Here is a 15,431-nt window from a genome sequence, read left to right as displayed (position 1 = left end):
GAAGCCAGTGCAGAGCTACCAACCTCCTCCGCAACCACAGCAAAGTTACCAACCTCCTCCACAAACACAGCAAAGTTACCAACCTCCTCCGAAGCTGCAACAGCTTCCACAAGCACAGTATCAGCGGTCATCGCCCCCGTCGCACCAGCTACCCAAGTCTCAACCTCTGCTAAAGTCGCTGGGACAGCACCCGTCCTTGGACACCCAGATGTTTCAGAGCCTCCAGAGCAACCAGTTCGAGTCGCAAGGATCCAACCACTCACAACAATCACAGTCGAGCTACTCGCCCCAGAGTACGCAGGTGAGATGGTCATCACAGTCGCCGTCGACCTCGTCACAGTCGTTGTCACGGAACGGGTCGTTGTCATTGCAACAGCCGTCGCTGTCATTGCAACAGCCGTCGCTGTCATTGCAACAGCCGTCGCTTCAGCAGACGAGACCGACGCCGACGGTCCAGACGGGAATGTCGCCCCAGCTGCAACGGCCGTCGCACCAACTCCACACAGGGTTGTCACCACAACTGCAACAACAGCTGCCTAAACTCCAAACAGGCTTGTCGCCGCAGCTCCAGCAACGTCCGTCTCCCCAGATGTCACAGCGCGCTCCACCGCAAGTCCAACGGCCGCCCCAGCAGGTGCATCAGCGTCTGTCACCGCAAGTACAACACCGACCATCACCCCAACAGCGCCCATCACCTCAAGTACAGCACCATGCATCGCCCCAGTTTGCCTCGCCCCAGTTTGCCTCGCCACAGAACCAGTTGGCCTCGCCACCGATGCCAGTCAAACCGTCACCTCAGTTGCACCAACTGGCACCGCCCCATTCTGCCACCCAGCAGATCTCGCCACAATCGTACCTTCCTCAGCATGCACCACAACAACAGCAGTTCGACTTTCAACAGTACCTACCGCCGCCGGCGCAACCTCAGCAGTCCAAAGCGTACCAGCAAGATGTACCCAAGTTCGACATGGCTCAGTGGGAACAGTCTTTGCAGCAGTCATTACAACAACCGGTACCGATGTCCCACAAGCAGCAGCAACAGCCACCATCGCAGCCGCAGCCGCAACAGCCAGTGCCGCTCCGGCAACAAGCCCCTCAACAAGCGTCCCAACAGCATTACAGTGGTTACAACGGCTTTGGTGGTCCGGAACAGTACGGGTTGGCGACACCTTCCTCGTCACGGATTCAAGGCGAGGCCATCAAGATCGCCGCGCCCTCTCCAACGATGCACACTACGACCATTCCACCTCCCATTATGACTCACCCAACTCCATCTCCATCACAAAGTTCATCATTCACTACTCCATCATATTCACAACAATCCAACATTCCAAAGCCATCATCAAAGAAGGGCAACTCACTGCTCTCATCGACATCACAATCAATCCCATCAAAACGCAAATCCCAGGCTTCCCACGCTCCACCGCGCTCGCCCCAACCACCGACGCAACCTTCCTCGCGTCCACAGGTCACGACCACCACGGAGAAGGTCATGCCTGTGCCAGTGTCAACGGTTGCCCTCTTACCTACGCCACTGCCCGAGACAATTCCAACTGGAGCCTTCCTCTTCCACACGGCGGTCTCGGCGCACCACAACGCGACCTACCACCTGCAGCAGGTTTTCGTTCCCCAGGAGGTGAAGGACGGGGACAAGGGCGGCATGAAGCGCGAGACCGCCTTGGGGAGGGTGCTCTTCACCCATGATCCGGACGCGTTAAACACGGCGTTGCGCCTCCTCGTCATGGCGCTCGACCTCCTACGCATCGGCTTCTACATGCCCAACTTGTCCGATTCGGAGCGAGCAGCCTTCGGTCTCGAGTTCGCCACCGTTGCAGCCAAGGTACTCGCGACTGAGGACCCGGTCAAGAAGCTGCTCACGAAGGAGGAGCTCGCGCGGGTGCGGATCGTCATCGACCACAAGCGCCTCGCATCGGACGTCGACGACGTCATGACCAAGACGGTGAGTGACGGCGCGATGGATCTGACCCCAGCTTGCGGCCGCCCGAAGTCCCCACCTGAAGCACTACCGCCAGCGCGTGGAGCTTGTGAGCGCCCGCCTTGCGTTCATGAAGGACAAGGCGAACCACGCGAAGAGGATCATAAAGCAAGCGTTGGCTGCGACGCCAAGGTGAGGTTTCTGGCTTAATTTTACTGTCACCTGACACGCAGAGAGGACGTCGCGCATCGTTACAACCTCAACCTCCTCCACATGAACCACCTCCTCAAGGCATCGAATGTCGAGTTGCTGCAGGTTGTCAAGGAGTTCGAGGTAGGGTGCAGCTTTGTTTCATCTAGCTGACCTCAGGCGGACGCACGCGCACACGGGCACATGGACGTCGTCCTCCTTGCGCATATCATTCGCATCCGTGCGCACTTCTCGCTGCGCCGATGGGACAACCTACTCGCGATGCTTGACGAAAGCGAGGCTCTTTTCGGCACGAACGAGGTCTTCACCTCCGGCGACCCTACAACGACGTCCTTCCGCCTAGTGTTGCTCATGCACTACCTCAACATGCGCGCTCTGTACCACGGTCGCGCAGCCGATGACGCAAATGCCAAGAAACAGCTCAGCCGACTTTATCCTCTCATGGATCATGCCATGGAGAAAGGCATGCTGTCGGAGCTGCGGAGCTCAGGTGGAATGGTGACTGTGAGCTCGCTGATCGTCGGCCTGAGCTGACACACAGATTCCACTTCCTGTGCGCAACGGCTCGACACAACAGCTCTTCGTCCAGTCAACACCCATTAACGTGCTCTGGGCGCTAACGTACCTCTCTTCAGTTGTCGCCCGCCGCGACTTGCTCGGATCCCTTACCCAGTGCCGCACCCTCAATCACACGCGTGCAATGCGACAGTTTGAGCTCTGTGCGCATCCTGACGACTTGTGGGACTCTGGATGTAAGCGTAGACTGCTTCGCGATCTGATGGCAGTCTCTTTCAGACACGGTGTTGCGGAGGCGCTGGAGCTCCGGCACAAGGTCAACAAGCTCCGTGCAGAAGTGATGATGGAGGAGGCCCTTGCGCTTATGTGTCGAAGTTCCTTTGAGGATGTCACGACAGTGAGTCACCTATATGTGCGGACTGACCGAAGCTTCTGTCCAAGACGGTCAAGATACTGCACGACAACAAACTTTTCCTGACACACTCTCACCAGCTCGCGTTACTCTACGGCCATCTCATGCACGCCATCGGCCTCCCCGACCAGGCTGTACGCTACTACAAAGCGGCGCAGAGCCTGCTTGTCGCAGGGTCCGAGATGCGCTTAATCGTCGACATTAACCTCATGGCTGCTCAAGGTGGCTTCTCGAATCTCCTGACGGATCTGGATCGCTCGGCGCACGTGAACATCATGGCCGACCAATGCAGGGCAGGCACGAACGGCGCACTGAATGCCATCGGGTACTTCCTCCTCAGCTTGACCGATCCAGAGCGTGTGTCGTCCAAGTACGTTTATGCTGAGACTCGCACTGACGACAGGCGCAAACTCACCTTCTCCTATGAGGTCTGCCGGAAGGGCAAGCTGAACATACTCTATGCGCTCATCTTCGCCTTCACAACTGCTCAACACTTGTTCGGGGACCGCGATCGCCAGCTCAAGCAACTCGAGTCGGGCAGAGACATCGCGAGACTGCTTGGTGGCAAGGATAGAGCAGACGGTTGCGGACAATTGCCCCTGGGACTGTGGTACAGCACCAAGCTTCGAGGTTAGTCCGCCTGCTCCGGAGTCACTGACAACATCAGATCACTACCGCCTCGACGGCCGGTTCGATGACGAGAAGGCAGCGGCAGCTGACGCCGAGTGTCACCTGCATCGTATGCAGGAGGTGTATGCGTACGGTTGTGCACACTTTCCTCCGCGCATCCCTATTTGACAGCCGATCACCATCATATCAGTGTAACTCTATACCCAGCATCCTCTACTACCAAATGTCATAGAGAGTACATGTGCGCGTCGTGGGGGTATGAATGGGCGGTATTAATGCAGGAGGAGCGGTGTGCTATGCGATGTTGGGCGGCGGCAGACGCGGACGGCAGGCGACGACGACGACGGCAGTGGCAGGGCAGGTTACGACGCACGGCAGATGACCTCCCCGCCGAGGCCGGCGCGGTATGCCTCCCAGCCTTCCATGTAGATGTCGGCACCCTTGCGGTTGAGAGAGCGGTCAGCTGGGACCTTGACGACAAAGACGTCGCCAGTGCCGGCACCGTGAATGTTGCGCGTCTCCTTGCCGAGGAGGATGCGGCCAAGCTCTTCGCGGGAGACAAACTTGCGGATGCTCGACTTGGAAACGAGCTGGATGCGACGCATGACGGGGAGACCGTTGCGGTGCTTAAAGTTGACCCAGACACGCTGGGCAGGTGGGGCCAGATGGCGGAACTCGACGGGGTTGGGGTGTGTGGGTGTGCCGAGAGTGACGTTGGACACGAGGCCGTGACGGAGGAGGGTGGATGCCACGCCGAGCGATGCGCGCGAGTATGGCAGCGCGGTCTGACCGCGGAGGTTGCGCGACACGTTGTTGAGGTGCGAGATGAGCTTGTGGGGCGGGGCGTTCATTGCGGGTTGTGTCTGTGACTGTAGATGTGATTCTCTTTGACTTTGTGGTTGTAATCTCCAAGATGGGACGGAGGATCGGAAAAAAGTGCCACATCTCGTGGGTTTTGTCGGAAACGCCGGACCTGTCCGACTTGGGACCTCTACTATCTTTGGCTTTTGGCCGGTTCAAAAGTCCAGACTAGTTCAAAAGTCGCCATCTCCCATGTCCTTCACCACCGCCGTCGCCGGCCCATCACGCCTCCCTCACCTCACGCGGCCCCTAGCCGCCTCCGCGCGGAGGGGGTACGCTGCGCCCGCACGTAAGAGGAACGACGAGGACGAGCAGGAGCTCGACGCGGACGGCAACCCGATTGGCGGTGTCATGGACGATGTCACGCCCGACCAGGTGCCTCCTATCTGGCGCTTCTTCCGGAGCTATGGCGACCAGTTCCGGGTCCAGCCTGACGGCCAGCCAGCCAAGTGGATTGGCGGCAATATCGTGCGTCTGATTATGATTTACGGCAGTCGCTGACCCCAGCCATACCCTTCCAACCCCTCCTTCCGGCCACCACCACCCCTCTCCAACGACTTGATGGACGTGCTGTCTGAGGACCTCTTGCAGCCTGGGGCTACCGTCGGCCAGGTTGCCGAGAAGCACAACGTGTCAAAAGCGCGTCTTGAGGCTGTCAAGAAGCTCAAGATGGTCGAGGCCGAGTTTGTCCGCCAGGTGAGTTTGGCAACTGCATGATGACAAAACGAACATGACATTCTTTATACAAGACGCACAATGTGTATAACACTGTGGTTACAACATTCTTCACTTCCTGAACAACTTTTTTTTTTTCTTTGTTGATTCGAGCCTTGTGCTGACGCGTGCGCTTTTCTTTTTCGCCGACGTCTCGCCCCATTTTGCTTTGAATCACAGGTGAGTACCACTTTCCAATTCCTCTTTCAGTGATGAGTGAATCGATTAGTCTTTAAGACACCCACATGGTTTCAAATCTCTCTTAGATTTCTGACACCTTGCCCCCCCCAACCTCTTCCTTGAAGACGGGCTGACACCAGGGTCTTCCTCTCCAACACGCATTCCACAACCGGATGGAGGTACTTTTGAACGTCCAATCGCCCAAGAAGAACAAGACGGTGTCACTCGAGTCGCGCCGATTCGAGGAGCAGGGGCGCGCCGCACACCCATCAACCAAGGCTGAGCAGGACGAAGAGTGGATCAAGGAGCACAGCACGAGCCACGGCGGTGCGTTCGGCGACCTCCACAAGCAGGCCAAGTACGAGGGTATGGTCATGGAGGCGTGGCAGTTCAAGAGCGAGGCCGAGGTGATTGCGGACCGCAAGGCGGCTGCTGAGGCGGCCGAGCGCAAGCCTATTCCCAAGTGGACCCCGCCTGTTCAGCCTACGAACTTTGCCAAGCCTGCCAACACTGTTTACCGCTTTGTCGACACCACTAAGGAGGAGAAGCGCAAGTCTTCGGAGCGCAAGGCTGCCAAGGACCGTAAGCAGGAGGCCAAGTTTAAGCGCGCCGGGTAGTTTTATTGCATGCATAGCACAGGTCATTAGTGGTTGTATCGCCAGTCAGAAACCACGAGTTGCTCAGACGTAAGATTATTAACATGACACCTCTTAAGATGACAAGTACAACAGATCAGTTACAGATGAAGCATCGAGTGCGGTCCTGCTAGTGAGGAGCAAAGGGCGCCGCGTGCAGCGTAAGCGCTGCGCGTCTGGGGTCAGTTCAGCTGTTGGTACATAGTAGCTCACTTGACGACGTTCTGCCACCCGGGCTCCATCGCGCGCACCCAGACTACCACGCGGTCGCCATCGCGTGCCGCCCGAACGAGGGGATGTGTCCCGTCCAACTCGACGCGGTGGACTTTGAAGTATTGTCCGGCTGATGTCAGCGCATCCTGCCTGGTCGACCACTGCAAGAGCTACACTCACCAACAACATTGAACTGTACGAGATGCCGGGGCCCGACCTCGTGCCCGCCGCGCAACAGACCCAGCTCGAACCACGAATACGACCACACGTACGTGCCTGCATTAGCTTCACCGGCGGGGAGGCGCACGGAGCGGCGCACCGTAGTGGTCGTCGTTGACCGTCCATCCCTGGTCGCGCGAGAAGGTTTCAAGCACGATGCGACGGAGCCACCAGCATTGTCGCTCGATGTTTGATTCTTGATCCTGATCCTCTTCCTCTCCCTCTGTTTGTTCAATCACATCCCGTTCGAGCCTCTGTTTCCGGCTTTCGGAGAGCCATGCCGCCCTCTCCGACCCCAAGATGGCCGGGCCATCAGATGCGTCCCAGTCTTCCCTCCCCCTTCCTGCCTTGTCTTCTTCTCCGAGACACCCGACCGGCGCCGAGACGAGATACCACACGTCTCCAGGCCCATCGACAAGGCCGGCCGCCTCGTCCTCTTGTCCAGTTCGCCAGTCGGTTCCTCCAAGTCCATGCTCCGCCCCGCCAGCATGGACGACGAGCGGCCGTCGGTTGGTCCTCCGACACACGGTCCACATCCCGGCCAGATCCATGATGCGATGCACGATATCCGGTGGCAATCTCCCCAACGCAGCCTCGACCTCTGCCGCAATAGAGGCCGAGCGCGGGTGGTCGTGTGTCAGCTGTGCGCTCGGTGCTGGAAGAAAGTATGCCGCCACGCCGGCCCCTCGGTCCGGCGTGTTGGAGGGCTGGCTCTGCGCGAGGCCCATGTTGATGTTGATGAGGAGAAAGATGGATGTTGGGTGGCGATGCAGGGAAGACAAAGACACACTTCTTTTGGCCAAGTTTAGCCGAAGATGAGCCGGGCAACTCACCATCGGACGCCGTTATCCGATCTATCTATTGTACCTGTTCGAACTGGCCATACCATAACAACAAACTCGACTGATAGCTCACGCATGCAATGATTCGTCCCCCGGGCCTCGATCCCGAGATCGAGCGGCTTTCACAGCGCATCGTGGCCGCGTATGCCGAGTGAGTCTTGGACGGTGGGCTAGGGCTTTGGCTTTGGAGAACAATGCCTGGCTAGGTTGATGATGAGCTGACGCCAGTCTACCACCGGGCGCGACTGGCTCGCGCCTCCTCGTCGCCATTGCTGGGTGCGTATATTCAGCTGCAGAGGACCAGAACAAAGTGCTTCAGAACACTCAGCTGACGCCAGGCGCCCAGGATCTGGCAAGAGTACCCTCGCTCACCCCCTTGTTGAACGCGTCAACGAGCTCGTTGGGCAGTCACCCGCGCCCGCCGTCTGTGTCGGCCTCGACGGGTGGCACTACTCACGTGCGCAGCTCGACGCGTCTTCTGACCCCGAGGACGCGCACTGGTGGCGAGTGAGTCGGTCTGCGCTGAGTCGTGCGACGCTCCAACCCCCGACTCCGACTCTGACTCCACTCGCCCACACACATGTCTGTCACTAACTACAGGGCGCAGCACACACCTTTGACAAGTCGGGATACACGGCGTTTGTGCACGCGCTTCGGCAGCCGACGACCGCCGTATCCACCCCCCTGCCATTCCCGACATTCGACCACTCGGTCAAGGATCCCGCGCCGTCACCCTCACCGATTGAGCCGTACCACCGCATCGTCGTCATCGAGGGCCTGTACACATTGTACGATGCGGAGGGGTGGCGCGATGCCGCGGCTGCTATGGATCTGCGCGTGTGGGTCGAGGTCCCGCGCGACATCTGCCTCCGTCGCACCCTCAAGCGTAATCTCGCGGCGGGGATTGTGGCAGATGACGAGTCGGCCAGAATTCGTGTCGAGGCTGTGGATATGGTTAATGGTGATACGATTGCGGGTTGCCGTTTCCAACCAACGGACGTGATTGCGCCAGCAGACTGCCCCAAGCTGGCAATCGCATAGGCATAGAGACTAGACCGATTGGAACGTTGTAGCAGGGCTTGGTTTGGCCGAGTCATGTACTTGTTGTGCACGTGCTGGCAGCTGACACTGACGCTGACGTTGACGGCTGAACAGCCGCAGCCTCGGGAAATAGTGGTACCCCTGTCGGCCCGGATGTCATTGTCATGTAATGGACTGGCTTGGATTGGGTCGAGAGCCATGCCAGCTTGTATTCCACCGCGTAGACTCTAGAGTTGGGTGAAAATAAGAATGAGTGATTCACCAGAGACCAGCAGACAGGCAGACAGGCAGACAGGCCGAGATGATTCATGCAAAGCTAGGGATACAGAGGGTATGGGGTGTATTGTCATGGGCAGAAGAAACAGTCGGTTGTGAGTCGTTTGTCATGGGGCGTTTGTCATGGGGCGTCGGTCATGGTTGGTCGTAGTGTGTACAGCCATCAGGCTCGCGTACAGCTCTGGCGCGCGTACAGCTCAGCTGTGTCGTGTGTATGTGTATCCGAGACCAGCTCGGTAGGCGATGAGGGTTGGAAAGTATAATTTGGTTGTTTGGTTTGTGCTTGGCTGATGACGATTGTTTACTGATCGTCCGTCGCACCGCCTTGTTCTCCTTCGTTCCGCTCTTCGTCTTTGTCCGCTTTGTCCGCTTTGTCCGAGCGAGGTCGAGGCCTCAACTCGAAGCTTCTACACGAGATCTGTAGGCGCAATACATGGCCGTGGCTGGGACGGGGTGGCATTCCGAATCTTGGGTCAGCGGAATCGAGCAAGCGTGGAGCCGGAAAAAGGAACCGGATTCCAGGCACGCGATCAACAACCGGCGACTTGGAACTCACTAGCTTCTGCGCTGCGACGTTTGTGGGAAGTGCACCTAATGGGGTACGGCTCAGTGGGGTACATGGTGGCGTAGTCGCAAGTTGGTGATTGGCGTACGGGTTACCGTCGACGCCATATGAACTGGGACAACGTTGCATTGCACAACTTGTGGGGGCCATCGAGGGTGCGAGTGCCATGGACACCTCACATGTCCGGGAGATGGAGAGGGAGGGGGCGGGACGCGCAACGCCCATGTTGGCGTAACTCCTGCGCATGGGGACCGAGGAGGGGTAGGCGGGGTAGGCGGGGTAGGTTGGGCAAGTTGAGTCGGCGGAACACATGGGTGTTATCTCTGTTGCGAGTGGGAGTGGGAGTGGGAGGGGGAGTGGGAGGGGGGGTGGGATTGGGATTGTGCGGCGTGGGATGTTTGGATCAATGTCGGTGTGTGATGAACAGACTAGAGTCATGTTAAAGTGTTTGTAACAAGTGAGAGAGGATGACAGAGAATGAGCATTTAAAACAAGTCTTGATGTAGATCGCGTTGTGTACCTTTTGTACCTTCCGTCGCAAAGGAACGCGAGGGGCTAATTGAGGAATGCTGAATCGGCTCCACCCCAAACCCCCCCCCCCCCCCCCAACTTGTTGCCAGCACTTGTCCATCCCATCCCATTCACGCACTCGTCTCTCAATCACCCTCACTAGCAAGATGCAGAGGGCCAGACGTCATAGGAGCAGTCATGGCTGCTCATGCCGATATGATTCCATTTTATTAAAATGGCTAATGTCATTGCAATAAGGTGTCAATCTGTCAATCTCCCACCCTGTATTGAATGCTCATTACTCCCCGCTTGACCAGCCACAAAACGAGTTCCATCCCGTCTCTACTTTGCAGCAGCCGTTTCATGTCACATCACATCCCACTCGATCAGCTTCATCCCCTCCGCCACATTGTCCAGTGTCAATTGTGCCAGGGCTCGATACGCCGATTACAATGTATATGACCCAGGCCAGGTCAGCTGTTCAGTGTAGTGTACATTCCGGCGGGGTGTGTTCCATTTCGAGTGGACAAGTACGAGGGGACACGATCACTCGCCACAGGTCAAAGGGGTGTCACACGCTCACGCGCCGTGACTTCCGCGCGTGCTGCGGCTGTGACGTGACGACCAAGCGCGGCTGACTTTTGTTTATCACGCGACCTACGGCGTCACGCTGCTCATGTCGCACGCGCCAAGCCAGCACATCCGGCGCCCCGTGATAATGACACAATCTCTCCAGAACATGTAGAACATTGCATCCGTGCATGCCCACATGTAATCTCACACCACTGGCGGCTGCTTTGGTATCAGGCAAAACTACTGCCAGAACGCACAACCCGCCACAATGCGTCTCTATCGACGTCGGCGGAGACGCAGGAGCCTCACGCCCTCGCGGTTATACCTCTCGCGCTCTGGGTCGTCGAGAACCGGCTCCGAGTCAAAGTGCTTCTTGAGCATCATGAAGAAGCGCTTGTCGGCCTGTCGTCAGTACTCAATCATGCGCAATCCTTCGACCCAGTCGACGCACCTTTCTGCGCTTCTTCCAGCAGAAGAGAATCTCAATCTCCTTGCCAAAAGGCGCGAGGTCGCATAGCGTCTTGACTAGCAGGGGAAAGGCCGGCTAGCGTCAGCTTACTGATAGGTGGTTAGCTCACCTCAAAGTAGACGCAGTCGGCGGCGAGGATGACATCCACGTCGGTCGGGACAGTCTTGATCTCCTCACCCCAGTTGAGCTCGGCGACATGCAGGTTACCGCCCTTGACATTAAGCGCCGCATTGACCAGCATGAGGTCCAGGAGCACCGCCTGGTCGGTAACCCACACCTCGGCGCTCTGCTCGAGGAGAGCAGCGGCGATACCGACGAGCCCAGTTCCACTACCGAGCTCGAGCACCTTTTTGCCACGGAGGTGCTCGGGCGCACTAGCCTGCCTGTGCGCGAGGTACGCCGTCAGGACCTAGCATGAGCTTGTGCTTGTGCTTCTCTTCATCTTATGATCTGCGGGATTGCTCACCTCGCCAGAAGGCCATGCTATTCCGCCGCACCCAGGCCCAGCGTCGACCTTGAGTCGTACCCCGTTTGTTCCGAGGACGGCGATGGCCGTTTCGTCATCGACCTTGGTCGTTGGTGGGCGCTGGGAGACGATACCTTCAAACGTGGGAAGAGCAGCTGAGCCAACCGAACTAAGCGACGCGGAACGCGAGCGCAGTGTGTCGCCCATCTGATGTGGGTGGTGGCGAGAAAGTTGGCGGCGGCGACGCACTTTCGTCGTCGCTCAACTCTTCCCACGTGGCGGGTGCCGAGAATAGACCGGTGGCGTGGGTTGTGCGCAGGCCATTGTTTGTGTATCTCTAATGATTCAGATGTAGATGAGTACTGGAGTGAATGACATTGGAACAGAGAGGTTGTGATGGTGATGGTGGATGATAAAATGTTGACGCGTAGTGATGAGACGCGTTTTGGGCAATTCGGGGGGGGGGGGAGGGTGACCCGCGCCCGTTGTAAAGGAACAAGCGAAGAGCGCTTTCCAGGTCCAAAACCCCACAGTCATAACTCGTGCCTGAATTACCACTCAACTTGCCTTCCCTCCCATCGTCGTCATAGTTTGGCCACCCAACAAACAACTACCACTCAACCACTCAACCACTCAACCACCATGGCTTACAACTACTCGCACGTTATCGAGTCACTGGACCACACACCGTCGTGTGGCACCAGCAAGGGACGCGTGCGTGCCGATTCTGGCCCATCTTCGGGGCCCACACTTTCTCCCCCGGCCGCCCAACTCGGGTCCGCTCGCTCCCCCTCACCACTGCGTGAGGCGGCGGCCCGCCAGCCGGTCCTCCTACAGCCTCTTCCCCCCTCAACCGTATTCGAGAAGGAGGGTGCAGCGCAGAGTGAGCTCGAACTAGACCGGCAGACAACCCAGCGGAAACGCGAGCGCGAGCTTGCCGAAGCGCTGCAAGACGCCCAGTTTACGATTGAGCGCATTGCCGCCCGCGAAGAGATGGGCACGTGGGCCAAAAAGGTCAACGACGTAAATGTCGAAGAGGGGCACAAGACTGCTCCATTCGTACGCCCACCAGAAGCGTATGAATTGTACAAGGCGATTGATAACAAGGATCTCGACTTTATCGCGCGTGTCCGTGACCACGCGTTCCCACTGCTATTGCAGAAGAATGCGAGCGAGTTTCCAATCGTCTACGCGGCGAGAATTGGACCGAGTCATCGCGACGTGTTGATTTTGATCGTCGGTGCGTTTAGCCGATACGTTAACCATCTCGACGAGGACGACTTTAAGAAAAAGGAGGTACAGAACATGCTCAAGATGCTACGTGCAAATGTGAGTTGTTTGGGAACTGAAAACTAGCTAACCGCAGCTCAAACTCGCGATTGATAATGCGCTACTCCCACAAAACCAGCCACACCTCCTCTCCTCATACCTCCAGGTGTTGATCATGAGCGAGGGTGACTCGTGGATCCACAAGACGGCACACGACCTTGGTCTCCTCTTACGTGATCCCGACGGCCGGCCGGTGGCAGAGGCTGAAGCACTCGTCCGCCGCTTCGCTACGCGCGAGCTACGATCTGTTCCGGGGGGCGTGGCGGATGTAGAAGAGTACGTGTGGAACGCGACGCTCGACCTCGTCATCATGGCTGCGTGGAGTGTCGCTGCGGGCCAGATTGACGCAGAAAACCTGCCCACATACACTTTTGCGCGCGATCTGCGCACCTTTGCCGAACTTAAGGAGGCAATGGAGGCGAATAAGGTCAAGATGGCGCGCGTGAACCGCCGTGTGCGGTTCATCCTCGACACGGTTATGCGCATCGCGCCGAATACGGTGCTGGGCATGCGGGCGCGCGTGTCCGAGGTCCGCGCGGCTGTCGACCGGGGATCGCCCGCGGTGTAACCAAGGAAAGAAGGTGCTTAGTATAGCTACAGTACAGTATACAGTAGCTTGTTGCATGTACGCTAGTGGAGAGCCGCTGCTACATCCAGGTCATCTGAATCGCAGCCGCTCTTTCATGTCGCTGAATCGCAGCTGGGCCCAGAGAGCATCATACCTCATACCTCTACCCCGGTGTGGTTTAGTGGTGGACTGGTGGACAATCCAAGCCCTGGTATCCCTGCATGCAGTCTAGTCTATTACACAGCGAGCGCAGTGCGGCGCACAGGAAGCCCGTGGCTCTCGAGGTCGGCTTTCACCTCGTCGATCCCTACCTCGCCACGGTGGAAGATACCGGCTGCAAGTGCGGCCTCGCACCCGGTCTTCTCAAACACCTCCTCAAAGTCGGCAGCGTTTCCGGCTCCCGAAGACGCGACGACGGGGATGGAAACGGCATCACGTACCTGCCGGATAAGGTCGAGGTCGAAGCCCTTACCCGACCCATCGCGGTCGACCGAGTTGAGCAGGATCTCGCCGGCTCCAAGGCGCTCAACGCCACGCGCGAGCTGAACAACGTCAACGTCGCGCACGGCGCGTCCACCGCTAATCGTGCACTGGTACCACCAAGCCTTGCCAACCTCGTCGGGCTTGGTGCGGGTCGTACTCGTCTCGCCCGTGATCAAGGTGGGGCGGTGCGCCTCGGGAACAGCGTCGATCCAGTTGGGCTCCGTCGTGTCGTAGTATACCCGCTTGGGGTCGATGGAAACGACGACGGCCTGGGCGCCGTACGCGTTGGCAATTGTTTCAATCCCCGTCTTGCCAGTAAGAGGCTCCTCTCCCCGCGCCTCACGGGCGAGCAGGTCCTCGACGTTCAGGACGGCCTCGGAACCAATAGACACCTTGTCCGCCCCGGCGCGGAAGTAGGCGCCGGCAACCTCGAGCGCCGAACGCTTCGTCCCGTCAGGGTCGACCGTGTCCTTGATACCGCCGCCTACGGTGAGGGGAACAAAGACGGTCTCGGCGGACGAGCGAACGACCTCGAGCATCGGCTGGTCCTGGAGTGCGCTCGAGCGGAAACTCGTAATGTTCAGGAAACAGATCTCGTCCGCGCCGCTCTCGTAGTATTTGCGCGAGAGCTCGACAGGCTTGCCGAGGTTACGAACGTTGCCGCCCTCCTCCTTCTCGCGCACATCGTATTGGTCGCCCTTGGTAACAACCAAGTCGCCATTGTCGTTTGACCGCACGTCCAGGCATGCGACGATACGGCTTGTGAGGCCGCTCGAGGCTGCGCGAGTGGGACGAGGGTCCTGGTCGATCCATGCACCGTCGTCGCGAGTCGTGAGCGGGTGGGGAGGGGCAGAGAGGGCCTCAACAGGCGCGCTGAGCCAGCGCTGGAGGAGGTCGAGACCAGCAGGACCCGACTTTTCGGGGTGGAACTGCGTGCCAAAGATGTTGCCACGGCGCACCGATGACACAAACTGCTCACTCCCGTACCGCGAGACCGTGTACGCAAAGTCCTTGAGGGTCGCCTCTGCCTCGGGCGTGCTGTGGCCCAGGAGGGCGGCGTACGAGTGGACAAAGTAGTAGTCCTCACCAGTGAGTAGGAGTTCGCTGGCGTCACCAGCCGGCTTGTCGGACTCGTGCGCGCGCCACGCCCCGTTCCACCCCATGTGCGGGACGCTCTTCTTGCCGCCATCGGCCGCGTTGAACTTGGAGATCGGGTAGGGAATCACACCGAGACCCTTTGCACCGTGGGCCTCGGACGAGCCCTCAAAGAGAACCTGCATGCCAATGCAGATGCCAAAGTACGGCTTGCCGGAGCGCACGTACTTGAGCAGCGACTCCATCATGCCCGACGTCTTGAGCATGCCCGCGGCCTGCTGAAACGCGCCGACGCCGGGGAAGAGGAGTTTCTGTCGTCAGCTGAAGGAGAATACGGCCCAGCTGGGTCTGTTGTTGAGAACGGAACTCACGTCGGCCTTGTCAAAGTCCGACTCGTCCTTGATCCACTCGAACTCGTATCCGAGCCGGCTGATCGAGTTGGCGAGACTGCCGTCAGCTATCTCATCTAGACCTGAAAGCTAACCTGCGGACATTTCCAGCTCCGTAGTCGAGGATGTAGAGGCGAGGCTTGGAAGCCTGTGATGTTGAGGCAGGCATTTGTGGTTGAGAGGACGGTGGTGACTAGTCGCGTCCAAAGTATATACTTTGGTGGTGACTCGAGGGTGATCCTGAATCGATCTGGCCTGAACAGAGTTCGACTTTCTGACTCGGAAAGTGGAGGGCGGAG

The 15,431-nt window shown here is 58.4% G+C and overlaps 9 protein-coding genes across 9 annotated transcripts; 4 read left to right on the top strand and 5 right to left on the bottom strand.

Annotated features, from left to right (window-relative positions):
• Positions 1–1,492: 1,492 nt before the first annotated feature.
• CcaverHIS019_0106520 (uncharacterized protein) lies at positions 1,493–3,872 on the top strand (the record flags this gene model as incomplete). The annotated part of the gene is made up of 9 exons (XM_060602700.1): positions 1,493–1,960; positions 1,992–2,128; positions 2,170–2,269; positions 2,306–2,650; positions 2,688–2,898; positions 2,932–3,059; positions 3,092–3,444; positions 3,478–3,704; positions 3,742–3,872. The coding sequence occupies 9 exons, from the start codon at positions 1,493–1,495 to the stop codon at positions 3,870–3,872; spliced, it is 2,100 nt and encodes a 699-aa protein (XP_060453200.1).
• Positions 3,873–4,066: 194 nt separating this feature from the next.
• Positions 4,067–4,555, bottom strand: CcaverHIS019_0106510 (uncharacterized protein; the record flags this gene model as incomplete). Its single annotated transcript, XM_060602689.1, has 1 exon — positions 4,067–4,555. The coding sequence occupies one exon, from the start codon at positions 4,553–4,555 to the stop codon at positions 4,067–4,069; it is 489 nt and encodes a 162-aa protein (XP_060453199.1).
• Positions 4,556–4,757: 202 nt separating this feature from the next.
• On the top strand, positions 4,758–6,076 carry CcaverHIS019_0106500 (uncharacterized protein; the record flags this gene model as incomplete). The annotated part of the gene is made up of 3 exons (XM_060602678.1): positions 4,758–5,033; positions 5,073–5,261; positions 5,600–6,076. The coding sequence occupies 3 exons, from the start codon at positions 4,758–4,760 to the stop codon at positions 6,074–6,076; spliced, it is 942 nt and encodes a 313-aa protein (XP_060453198.1).
• A 148-nt stretch (positions 6,077–6,224) lies between these two features.
• On the bottom strand, positions 6,225–7,254 carry CcaverHIS019_0106490 (uncharacterized protein; the record flags this gene model as incomplete). Its single annotated transcript, XM_060602666.1, has 4 exons — positions 6,225–6,270; positions 6,308–6,437; positions 6,488–6,583; positions 6,627–7,254. 4 exons carry the CDS (start codon positions 7,252–7,254, stop codon positions 6,225–6,227), a joined length of 900 nt encoding a protein of 299 aa, XP_060453197.1.
• A 194-nt stretch (positions 7,255–7,448) lies between these two features.
• Positions 7,449–8,409, top strand: CcaverHIS019_0106480 (uncharacterized protein; the record flags this gene model as incomplete). Its single annotated transcript, XM_060602655.1, has 4 exons — positions 7,449–7,519; positions 7,597–7,644; positions 7,707–7,875; positions 7,969–8,409. The coding sequence occupies 4 exons, from the start codon at positions 7,449–7,451 to the stop codon at positions 8,407–8,409; spliced, it is 729 nt and encodes a 242-aa protein (XP_060453196.1).
• A 683-nt stretch (positions 8,410–9,092) lies between these two features.
• On the bottom strand, positions 9,093–9,475 carry CcaverHIS019_0106470 (uncharacterized protein; the record flags this gene model as incomplete). The annotated part of the gene is made up of 2 exons (XM_060602644.1): positions 9,093–9,152; positions 9,242–9,475. The coding sequence occupies 2 exons, from the start codon at positions 9,473–9,475 to the stop codon at positions 9,093–9,095; spliced, it is 294 nt and encodes a 97-aa protein (XP_060453195.1).
• Positions 9,476–10,609: 1,134 nt separating this feature from the next.
• On the bottom strand, positions 10,610–11,475 carry EFM6 (uncharacterized protein; the record flags this gene model as incomplete). The annotated part of the gene is made up of 4 exons (XM_060602633.1): positions 10,610–10,735; positions 10,785–10,877; positions 10,912–11,211; positions 11,269–11,475. The coding sequence occupies 4 exons, from the start codon at positions 11,473–11,475 to the stop codon at positions 10,610–10,612; spliced, it is 726 nt and encodes a 241-aa protein (XP_060453194.1).
• A 435-nt stretch (positions 11,476–11,910) lies between these two features.
• On the top strand, positions 11,911–13,165 carry CcaverHIS019_0106450 (uncharacterized protein; the record flags this gene model as incomplete). Its single annotated transcript, XM_060602622.1, has 2 exons — positions 11,911–12,597; positions 12,635–13,165. 2 exons carry the CDS (start codon positions 11,911–11,913, stop codon positions 13,163–13,165), a joined length of 1,218 nt encoding a protein of 405 aa, XP_060453193.1.
• A 236-nt stretch (positions 13,166–13,401) lies between these two features.
• On the bottom strand, positions 13,402–15,301 carry HIS7 (uncharacterized protein; the record flags this gene model as incomplete). The annotated part of the gene is made up of 3 exons (XM_060602611.1): positions 13,402–15,054; positions 15,115–15,190; positions 15,228–15,301. The coding sequence occupies 3 exons, from the start codon at positions 15,299–15,301 to the stop codon at positions 13,402–13,404; spliced, it is 1,803 nt and encodes a 600-aa protein (XP_060453192.1).
• Between the last annotated feature and the right edge of the window lie 130 nt (positions 15,302–15,431).

Source organism: Cutaneotrichosporon cavernicola, assembly GCF_030864355.1.
Source record: "Cutaneotrichosporon cavernicola HIS019 DNA, chromosome: 1".
NCBI classification, from domain to species: Eukaryota; Fungi; Basidiomycota; class Tremellomycetes; order Trichosporonales; family Trichosporonaceae; genus Cutaneotrichosporon; species Cutaneotrichosporon cavernicola.
Note: the sequence above shows the minus strand (reverse complement) of the source record. Positions and strands in the feature narration are given on the sequence as shown.